This window comes from Ipomoea nil, unplaced genomic scaffold, assembly GCF_001879475.1.
Source record: "Ipomoea nil cultivar Tokyo-kokei standard unplaced genomic scaffold, Asagao_1.1 scaffold2957, whole genome shotgun sequence".
Classification (NCBI taxonomy): domain Eukaryota; kingdom Viridiplantae; phylum Streptophyta; class Magnoliopsida; order Solanales; family Convolvulaceae; genus Ipomoea; species Ipomoea nil.
This window is the reverse complement of record NW_017619385.1, coordinates 735,499-747,441: the sequence shown is the minus strand read 5'-3', so window position 1 is coordinate 747,441 and position 11,943 is coordinate 735,499. Positions and strand designations below refer to the sequence as shown.

The following is an 11,943-nucleotide window of genomic DNA, read 5'->3' as shown; positions in this document are numbered from 1 at the left end:
TGCTGTAATTTTAGCTTTAGCGTTTGGATATAAGAGAAATACTTGAGCGTGACAAATAACACCTATTTTCTTTTTGGTTAGTAAATACTTTCACTATGATATTAGTGAATTTTCAATTGGGAAAGAGAAGTATAGTAAGGAAATTTTGATATTGAAATGAGGGTGTTACAGTACCCTACTCGGGGGTATCCATCAAGTGAAATCTTAATATTAAATTCAGCCTCAATCTCTCCAAATTGGATGCTAGCAAAATATAGCACCGTGGGAGCGGTGGTGAAGTCGACGACGATGTAGAGAATACCCGCCAGCGAAGTAATGAAGCTGAAAACTCTATAGGTCACCAAGAACGAGGCCGACTGGGCTCGAACTCGCAGAGCATAGGAGAGCTACGGCAGCGGCAGCTCTCCTCGCCACAAAGTGAAATTGTCGTCTAGCTCCCCACTCTTCAAGATTCTGAGACATCTTCTCGAACTCCAACTACTACTGAAGACGACGGACTTGGGATAGACAATATAATAAGCTCTGCGGCATTAAGTACTAGGAACATGGTGTCCAAGACGACGTCTATGGAGATGTCAACGGAACCAGCAAATTTGCAGGCTACTAGGCCTGGCTTCTGCCGAATGTTGTAGCGCTTTGGCACCACGAATTGCAGGAGGTGAGGCTGGCCATTGAATTGTGATACGCCATGAAATAGTTTATAATTGTGCTCATCTATGCTTGTTTTTTACTCAAATGTAGGTAAAGGAATGTGGAACAATGCTTAATTTGGTGTATATTTGATTGAAGGAAGAAAATGTCGAGTAATGGTGCAAGCAAGCATGAAAGGAGTTTAATCTTGGAGGAAAACGAGGCATTAGGGCACAAGGCAAGAACCCGAGGTCACACCGGGGAATGAAGGAGCAAAATGGTAGTGTGAAGGCAATATGGAGGAGCTCACGCTGGCACTCACACCGTGCGTGTCAGTGTGTGTCCGCGACTGGGTCTCTTATCAAGAGACTCACGGTGTGAGTGTCAGCGTGAGTCTCAATGATCAAAATTTGATCACTAAGACTCACACCATCATGACTCTTCATCCAGTAGGTTGCGTTTTGGTGCGATTTTTAGACTATATATATATATATATATATATATATATATATATATATATATATATATATATATATATATATCAAGAGGCGGGTATTTCTTGGGGATTATTCATTTTTCACGCTCTCTCCAAGGTTTTCTTGGAGAGAAAACATCTCCAAACATTTCCTTTTTGTAATCAACCAACATTTGATGAAGATTTGAAGATCAATTCAACTTGTAATCAATTCCAATTGTATTTTCCAGATTTACTCTTGCATTGTTCTTCACCAAAGCTAAGCCTTTCTTGTTTCTTTTTACACATTTTCTTTCTTACAATTATGATTGCAATGTCTTTAATTTCAATTCATGTTTAGCTAGATTCCCTTAAGGATTTGATTAAGTCATCTTTTGTGATTGATTCTATGTGATTGAAATGCACTATGAACTAGTGTAATGACTGGATAATGTTAGAAATAATTTATTCCTAACGTTGATTCATATAATAAAGGTGTCACACTTATATGAATCAAGTGGGAGACTGTTAGAAATAATTACTTCCTAACACTGATCTACAAATTTAATAAGAGTCAATAATGTTAGGCCCTTAACTGGAACTAAAAAATGTCGGTGATAGTTGTTTCTTAAAATGAATGGTTCATATTATTTTGATTTTAGTATTTTTTAATGATTTTCCTTATTTACCTTCTATTATATTATTTTCTTTCCTTAAATAACCCTAAGTTCTGTTAGTATAAACTTTAGTAACGGAATATTCCGTTAAGTATTTATTATTCTTAACATACTCATTAATTTATATAAGAAGGGTCTTAGGTTCGAACCTCATTGATTTCTTACTTAGGTCTTATATTATTTATATTCCGTTAAGTATTTATTATTCTTAACATACTCATCAACAAGGAATGGAAATTTTAAAAAAAATCATTGATTTCATTATTGTTGATCAAAAGTATGTACGACACTTTATTACTCTTATTAAATTAAAAAAATAAATTAGTAGTTACAACAAAAAATAATACATATGCATTTAATTAACTTAGAATTAGATCTCTATAATTCTTTATTTAAAAAAAAATTTATTCATTATAAAAAAATTTTAAAAAAATATAATTTCATTAGTTATATTATTTTTATTTTCTACCATTCAAAGATTTCTTACTTTCAAATTTATTAATTTATTATATTCACTACATTATCCATTGTCTTCTTTTTACATTATCTTGTAAGTAAGTATCAAAGTTATAATACAAAACATGTTATATATATATATATATATATATATATATATATATATATATATATATATATATATATATATATATATATATATATATATAGAGAGAGAGAGAGAGAGAGAGAGTTAATTACCGAAATGGTCCCTTGACTATAGTAAAATTACCAATTTGGTCATTGACTATTTTTTTTGACCAATTAAGTCCCTCAACTTTAAAAATCTTAACCAATTTGGTCCTCCGTTTGTTTGACCGTTAGTCAACCGTTAACTTTGGACCAAATTGGTAATTCGCTATAGTCAAGGGACCATTTTGGTAATTAACTTTAAGGGTTGGCAATTCGGTTAAGATTTCTCGAACCGAACCATACCAAACTAGTTAGATTAGTTAATATACCGAACAACCGAACGGTAATAGATTCTTGTATACCGAACGGTTCGGTAAAAACTCGAACCGAACTGAATTGTTCGGTAAAAACTGAACCGAACCGAATACCGTTTGAACTTTGGATTGCTATTTTGTTATATATTAGACTTTGGATATGGACTATGTAAACACCATAACACATAATATAGAACTTTTGTTAACAAACCATAAAGAAATCAAATAAAACATTTACGAGAGATACCCGTGAAAATATGAGCTTAACGGCAGAGCAAGCAGTAAGGGACTTGGATTTACTTTTTATTAAGAGTTAATCAACGATTTGGTCCCTCAATTTTTGCCAAACTGTGAATGTTGTCCTTTAATTCCTTAATCATCGATTTAGTCCCCGAAAATAACTGTTTTTAGTCATTTTAGTCCCTCCGTCCGTTTTCCGGCTACACTCCGGTTAGGCCTCCGATTTACCAGGGTCATTTGTGTCATTTCATTTGTTCATTTGCTTCCCTCCCCATCCTAGCCCTCGGTGCCTCCTCTTCCCGGCCAGATGATGACCCGCGAATTGTCGACTACGTGGAACTCATTTGCAGAGAAATTAAGGCCACCCCGGTGAACTCAAACACCAATCCGCCTCTCGAAACTTTCTTTTTCGGTGGCGGGACACCTTCTCTCGTGCCCCCTCGGCTGGTTTCGTTAGTCCTGGAGGCATTGAATTCAAAATTCGGTTTGTGCTGCGGTGCTGAAATATCAATGGAGATGGACCCGGGAACATTTGACGCTGTGAAGTTGAAGGAGATGATGAAGTTGGGAGTGAACAGAGTGTCTTTGGGAGTTCAGGCCTTTCAGGAGGAGCTGCTGAAAGCTTGTGGTAGAGCTCACGGTTTGAAGGAGGTTCATGAGGCTATAGAGATTGTTGGGTTAAGCGGGGTTGAGAATTGGAACATGGATCTCATATCATCTCTTCCTCTTCAGACACCACAAATGTGGGAAGAGAGCTTGAGGCGCACCATTGAAGTGCAGCCTAATCATGTTTCGGTATATGATTTACAAGTTGAACAAGGCACCAAATTTGGGATACTGTGAGTTTCATGACTAGCTAAGAGTAATATTTATTCCACTATTATACAGCAGTCTTTTGGCTTTTATGAATGAATTGCCTCTCTTTAATCTGAAAATTTGATCATATAGTTCTGAATACTAAAGAGCTTCTTCCATATTAGAAAGGGTAAATAGTTCTTCGATCTTTCCTTTGTTCATCAAGAAAGTAAAGTTGATCAAAACCATGGGAATAATAACTTAGTATAACCAGTTTGTAATGAGGAACTATCAGCTGGGGTTTGATGCATTAAAGTTTTGTTTTTGCAGGTATACTCCTGGAGAGTTCCCCTTGCCTTCTGAAAACCAATCTGCCGAGTTTTATAGAATGGCTTCTAAGATGCTATCTGAAGCTGGTTTTGACCATTATGAGATCAGTAGCTACTGCAAGACTGGTTACCAGTGCAAGCACAACTTTACATACTGGGAAAACAAACCTTTCTATGCTTTTGGACTCGGGGCAGCCAGTTTCCTCAATGGATCAAGGTTTTCCAAGCCAAGGAAGCTCAAAGACTACACAGGATAAGTGCAGAGTTTAGAGGATGGAACAGTAAATTGCTTTGGTAACAATAATGTGGATGCCCAGGACATAGCCATGGATGTTGTCATGCTCTCTCTGAGAACTGCAAGGGGTGTGGATTTGAAGTCTTTTGGTGAAGCTTTTGGTAGCTCAACTGTTCTCTCTCTTTGTGATGTCTATAAACCATATATGGAAAGTGGCCATATACTGTGCTTCGATGAGCAGAGGAGAAACATTACAGTAGATGAACGAAGCAAATGAACAAATGAAATGACACAAATGACCCTGGTAAATCGGAGGCCTAACCGGAGTGTAGCCGGAAAACGGACGGAGGGACTAAAATGACTAAAAACAGTTATTTTCGGGGACTAAATCGATGATTAAGGAATTAAAGGACAACATTCACAGTTTGACAATAATTGAGGGACCAAATCGTTGATTAACTCTTTTATTAATTAATTAATTAATTATTATTATTATTATATTTTTTTGAAAAAAAAAATCAAACGGTATTTGGTTCAGTTCAATTTTTTACCGAATAATTCGGATCGGTTTTTTATCGAACCGTTCGGTATACAAGAATCCAATACCGTTCGGTTGTTCGGTATATTACTGAACCAAACTAGCTCGGTTCGGTAAAGTTTGATTCGAGAAAACTAAACCAAATTGCGCACCCCTAAAGTTAATTACCAAAATGGTCCCTTGACTATAGCGTAATTACCAATTTGGTCCCAAGTTAACGGTTGACTAACGGTCAAACTAACGGAGGACCAAATTGGTAAAAAAATTTAAAGTTGAGGGACTTAATTGGTTAAAAAAAATAGTCAAGGACCGAATTGGTAATTTTGCTATAGTCAAGGGACCATTTTGGTAATTAACTCTATATATATATCTTCACTAAGTATTTTATATAAATATAATAAATATTAATATTTTGTTCGATAAATACTTTCACATGATAACCTACGACACACATTTCACAACATATGAAACATGTAGGGGAAAAACTATCACTACTAAATATCAATAGGTGTTTGTAAGATAAAGAGATCATATTACAACTAAAATCTCAGTCATATACACAGCAAGACAAATTTAAAGCTTCCTACACCATAATCTCATTGCATGATAAATCCCTCTATGCTGCCACCAGTAACCTAATTGCACATGACACACTAAAAAGAAAAAAAAAAAAAAAAAAAAAAAAAAAAAAAAAAAAAAAAAAAAAAGAGAGAGAAGACATGTACTGAAGATGAAAACAATGACAATGCTACCCAAAAGAGAATTAAGATGAATTAGAGAAATTTAAACCAAAAGTAGTATTTATTTAGACTATCACTTTTAGACTAAGTATTTAGACTAGCGTTATTACATAGTTGTAAATATTTATTTTAGTTACAATTATAATCAATTTCGCATATATTATCTTGAATTTATATACTTTAAATTACCGATTTAAATAAACAAATTTAACCTTTATTTACCTATGCATAAACATCTCATATATAATATTGCATTGATATACTTTAAAATACTTATTTATAAATAATCATTGGGCATTATCGCATTCACGCAAAGCGTGTTAAAAAAACTAGTTTATATAATAAAGGTTGTAATTCCATAAAGTACTCACGGTGATGATTAGTGATGTGTAAAGGCGGAATTACTGGGTGAAATTCCTTCCGTCTCATTCTATTAAAATTTAAGTGTATAAGCGTTAAAAGATGTATAATGGAAAAAGGTTATGGGTTTCACATTCCTAAAGGGATTTCTATTCCTAAAAGAAGGTCTCATATTCCTAAAGGGATTTCTATTCCTAAAAGGAGGTATCCCATTCCTCTTGAAAGAGGGTTTCTCATCACATCTATACATACCCAGGAAAACTCTAGGGATCTTAACGGTTTCAAGTCACTAAGTTTCTAGTCTCCATATCATCATGAGGTGATTAAGGTATACAGATCAGAGATGTGAAGCATTACTAATTTGAGTTAATTTAAAGATTATATTTCCAATAGAACCAAGTAAGTTCTATCTTTTCTATTTAATTAAAAATTCATGATCATGAACATTGTTTAGTTGATTAATTTGATTTACATGTGATTCAATATTAATTGTGCTTCCGCATTAAAGTTATAGCGCATAAATGATTATTTAACAGATAATGGCCCTAGTTGTGAGCTTGGTGGTTTGTATTGACTCTAGTGTGATTGTGACTAAATTTTGCAAGAGGTGCTTGGAAAAGGTATTATAAATATGAGAATAGGGAAACATCATAGCTACACCTCTCACTAATCGAACTCACCTTTGAGATAAAAGGGGTTAGAAGGAGACAGGAACACCATGTGTTTGATGAATTGCTTCAATTGGCTTGAGTCACCATAAACATGGGGCTTGTCCAATCTCCACAAGTGTGGCATTGATATTTAGTAATGTGTCACTAATTTCTTTGTCAATGCATTAGATACAATATATCATCTACACTTAAGTGACCTATTCCAAGCCCTTAGTTTTACTATTGGTTGTTAATTACCTTAGTAAATTGCTTTATCATTGCACCTAGTTGTTCCTTAATAGCTTGCAACTCACTCTTGAACTAGCTTCCAAACACTCTACACTCTTGCGTTTAATCACATACTATTCAACACCCTTCCGGTCCATTCCTTATGAAGATATCCGATGTGAGGATACGCTCTCACACACACTCTATTTTCATCACCACTAAAATCAACTTTCAAATGGTGTCGTTGTCGGAGAGTGGCATGGGTGTTGAATAGTTTATCCATTTTGGATGGCGACTATCACTCCAACGGAGTTCTCTACATCCTTTAATCCCTATTCTTGATAAAATCATCTCTAAATATTATTATTATGGAGCATTTTTTTTTTGGGAGAGTTAAATCATCTCTTAATATGATATAGGCAAATCACCATTTTGATCCTCAACTGTTTTCTAATTGTTAATGTAGTCCTTAGTTTTAATTTCAAACATTGATTCTCGAATTGTTTAAAATTTCATCAATTAACCTTTTGAAAATTAAATTGACTAAATTTTAAAATTGGAAAAATTACCAGAAATAAATTGTAAACAATTCAAGAATCAAATTAATTAAAATTAAAAATTAAAAATAATATTAACAATTAAAAAACAATTGAGAGATTAAAATGGTAATTTTCCATTTTTTCATCTGTTTCAAGATGACTTGCGAGGTGAAACCCTCCTTCCTCTCGTCGATTTCTCATAGCGTCTTCTGGATTTCCTTACTGTAAGCGAAGCTCCCTGATTGCTTTAGTTTTAGAGTTTTGATCCACTATTTTGTATTTCTTTTGTTTATATTTGGAGTCTGCTATTGGTGTTAGGATTTAGATGTTTAAATCAAATTGTAGATTATAGCATTTGTTGTTGATATTCAATTTGGATTTCAAATTTAGGCACAAAATTTATATTAGTTTTTAAATTTTGAATTTTTTTTTTTGACATTTTCCCATATTCTGGTTGGAATTTTCATCATTTACGGTTTTATATTTTTCCACCTCTGTAATAATAGTTGAGGTCGACCTGAAACTGTAATTTAATTTTAATTAGTTCACTTGATGGGTTTTCATGGAGTTTATGTGCTTTTATCTGCAACATTTTTAAGTTTTTAACTTTCAGTTATATTAATTTGTTCATCAGATGTGTTTCCATGGGACATGTGTGAATGTGCCTGTATATATATTATCTTCAATTATTTGTTAAATGCTAAGTGATATATTTTTGTGTCTTTGATAATTACTATTATTGTTTTGCAGTTTCTGAAGTTCATTAAGTTCTGGGTTTTAAAACATGGCTTCTCTGAGGGATTTTCTCCCACCAGTGAAGTCAAGTGGTACTGCACATTATGACCACTCAAATGACCCATGGTTTAAGAACAGGTATAGTGCAGATGAGGTGGAGAAAACTGCGGCAATAAAGGCGAATCCAGTGCTCCCTTATTTGAAAAGAGCTGGATTTCGGCCATCTAAGCTTGAGGATTTCGGGGATGGAGGAGCGTTTCCGGAAATTCATTATGCACAGTATCCTCTTGATATGGGGAGAAAGAAGGACTGGAAACCCGGGAGCAGGACATTGCCTGTTACTGTCGATGAGCATGGTGATGTGAGGTATGATGCGATTGTGAGACAGAATGAGAATTCGAAGAAAATTGTGTACTCGCAGCATAAGGATCTTGTTCCCAAGGTTGTGATGGATGAAGAAGATGAAGAGATGGATGAGGATGAGAAGGAGAAGATAATTGAGGACACTACTTTGGCGACAAAATCAGCACTTGAGAGGATTGTGAATGTACGGTTAAGTGCTGCACAGCCCAAAAATGTTCCGGCTCAGTCTTCAGATTCGAAGTTTATTAAGTACAAGCCATCACAGCAGTCCGCGGCTTTTAATTCGGGTGCTAAAGAGAGGATTATTCGAATGGTGGAGATGCCCGTGGACCCATTGGAGCCACCCAAGTTTAAACATAAGAGAGTTCCTAAGGCTTCTGGTTCTCCACCTGTGCCCGTTATGCACTCTCCACCTCGTCCTGTGACTGTGAAGGACCAACAGGATTGGAAGATACCGCCTTGTATTTCTAATTGGAAGAATCCGAAAGGGTATACGATCCCACTTGATAAGCGCCTGGCTGCAGATGGTAGGGGGCTTCAAGAGGTCCAAATCAATGACAATTTCGCAAAACTGTCAGAGGCTTTGTATGTTGCAGAACAGAAGGCTAGAGAAGCAGTTGCAATGCGGTCTAAGGTGCAAAAGGAGATGATGATGAAAGAGAAAGAAAAGAAGGAGATGGAGCTTCGTGAGCTGGCCCGGAAGGCAAGATCTGAGCGAACTGGCATTGCACCTCCAGCATCAGCCCCTACGGTTTCTGAAAGGGGGGCCTTGAATGATGGTATGAATGTGGACTTTGACCGTGTAAGAGATGTACCAAAGGAGAATAGGGAGGAAAGAGATGAAAAATTACAAAGAGACAAAATTCGTGAAGAGAGGCGGCGAGAGAGGGAAAGGGAGAGAAGATTGGAGGCTAAAGATGCTGCAATGGGCAAGAAGAGTAAGATCACGAGGGATAGGGACCGTGACGTTAGTGAAAAAATGGCCCTCGGGATGGCCTCTACGGGTGCCGCCAGGGGAGAGGTCATGTATGATCAAAGATTATTTAACCAGGAGAAGGGGATGGAATCTGGATTTGCAACCGATGATGCATATAACATTTACGACAAGGGTCTCTTTACTACTCAACCTACCCTTTCTACACTTTATAGGCCAAAGAAAGATGGTGATGCTGAGATGTATGGAGGCGCAGATGAGCAACTCGATAAGATTATGAAGACAGATCGATTTAAACCCGACAGAGCATTTGCGGGAACATCTGATAGGGGTGCCCCAAGAGATAGAGCTGTAGAGTTCGAAAAGGAGGCTGAGGAGGCAGATCCATTTGGTTTGGATCAGTTCTTGACAGAGGTCAAGAAGGGTAAGAAAGCCTTGGACAAAGTAGGCAGTGGAGGTACCATGAAGGCCAGTGCTGGGTCCACTAGGGATGGATTTGAAGGAGGATCTAGCAGAACAAGACTTCACTTTGAGAGGGGGAGATAAGTTGAACATTTTTTGGAGACTGGAACAGTTAAGCATTGCTGGCTTAGAGTGACACTTCCAAACATATTTATATATGCTTTTCATGGTGCCTTTTGGAGATTATTTTAAATTGTTGAAGTTCCAAGTCTCCTTTCTTTTAAGCTATTGTACCATAGTTACATCTGAATTCACATGGGTAGCATTTTGATCATGAAAGCCTGCCCTTGTTTTGAAGTTAATTTCATTTTTGGTCTTAAATTTATAGGTGTCAATTCACTTTTAGTCTTTGTTTTTTAGTACATTTCTTTTTGATCCTATTGTTATAGTGTCATGACCATTTTTAGTCCATCAACAAAACCGTTTAAATTCGGAAAAATAAAATGGAATTTAGGTCTTAAATTATAAAGTTCTTTTAAATAAAAATAAAAATATAATAGGTCAAATCAACGGTATAAAAAAGATCACTCAATTGTATAAAAAAAGATCGAAATGTTATTGTATTTAACCACATTGGAGGACTAAATTGGTCATGCCAAAAAATGAATGTTTTGAAAAATAACTAGAAATGGACTGTCACCTACAAATTTAGGACCAAAAATAAAATTAATTCTCTTGCTTTGCCTTGCTTTATTATGCGGTAATACTTGTTTGAATCAAAAGCTCGAAGTCCCATGTTTCTCTGTTTGGTACTCCGTATTTGCTAATAGAGCTGTCAAAACGGGCCCAACTTGTCGAGTCGGACCCGTTTAACCCGTTTTTTGAACGGATTGGGCAATGTAATTTTCAGCCCGGACCGGATTGGGCCCGACCCGTGTAACTCGTCGGTTACACGGGTTCAACCCGAGGGTTACACGGGTTTGCCCGTTTAGTTACTATTATTATTTTTATTTAAATATATTTTAATTTAATTGATTTAAGTTTAAAATATTTATTTGTATGATAACTTAAACCCATGACCTCTCAATTTAATACACCTTTATCATAAAGATCTAATCAAATAGCCTAATTCTACTCATACTTTGGAGATTTTGGAAGATCAACTTGATTCATCAGTGAAAAGGGTGCACTTCGTGCTTTCTTGTTAACAATTGTGGTGCACCTTGTGTTCTTGAATGATCATACTCTGGATGGTGACATGATGAGGTTGTACATTGGTTTTGGGTGTGGTATATTGTCAATCTTATCTCTCAAATGTGCTCAAGTGGTGTGTGATAAGTTTAACTCTTGGGATGCTTTTGGAGATTGCCTCTAAACTTGTACTTAACCCTCACCGCGACCAACATAGATTAGAACGATTCAAATTAAAACTACTCCCCGAAATTGTATTATTTATAGAGTCTTTGAATTAATATTAAAAAACTACTCCCCAAATTTGTATTATTTATAGTCTTTGAATTAATATTAAAAAAATATTACACTGTTAAATTTGATAAAAAATTATTATAGTTAATTGTAAAGTGATACCAAATTAATAATGCTTTAAATTTTGTAAAGTCAAACTATATTTTGAGCATATATCATTAGTCATTACTAAGCCTTAGCCAAAGTATACCACTATCACAATGTACTAATATAGGAGCCATCGATTTAGGCTATACCGGGATTTCTAATAATAAATCCCTTATCCACTCGACTTCTCTACATGTTGATGCAAGTGTAATAAATTCCGAAGCCATTATATTGTTAAATTTGTGATACAAGTTTGCTTCTTAGAAGTCCAGGAAATTCCACCACCTCGTAATAAAAATACCCAACCACTTATTTGAAGAATAATATTCTTGATTGAAAATCCAAGTTGCATCCGAATACCCTTCTAAGATAGAAGACTCACTTGAATATACCAAACCATAATTTATGATTTTCTTCAAATACTTTAGTACTCTTCTTAAAGCTTGCCAATGAGTCATACTAGGTTGCTAGTATACCTACTCAATTTCCCTACTACAAATGCGATATCCAGCCGAGTACTAGTCATGACATACATTAAGCAGTCAATTAGAGTTGAATCCTCCAATTGGGACACCGCACTC

At 35.6% G+C, this 11,943-nt stretch overlaps 1 protein-coding gene and 1 pseudogene across 1 annotated transcript; both read left to right on the top strand.

Annotated features, from left to right (window-relative positions):
- Positions 1-545: 545 nt before the first annotated feature.
- LOC109162667 lies at positions 546-4,750 on the top strand (annotated as a pseudogene).
- Positions 4,751-7,495: 2,745 nt separating this feature from the next.
- LOC109162629 (SNW/SKI-interacting protein-like) lies at positions 7,496-10,124 on the top strand. Its single transcript, XM_019311319.1, has 2 exons — positions 7,496-7,580; positions 8,107-10,124. Exon 2 carries the CDS (start codon positions 8,141-8,143, stop codon positions 9,932-9,934), a length of 1,794 nt encoding a protein of 597 aa, XP_019166864.1. The 5' UTR covers positions 7,496-7,580; positions 8,107-8,140; the 3' UTR covers positions 9,935-10,124.
- Positions 10,125-11,943: the final 1,819 nt, after the last annotated feature.

Bases quoted from the DNA above. Each gene is read 5' to 3' on its own strand.
- LOC109162629 (XM_019311319.1), top strand. From the start codon at position 8,141: ATGGCTTCTCTGAGGGATTTTCTCCCACCAGTGAAGTCAAGTGGTACT.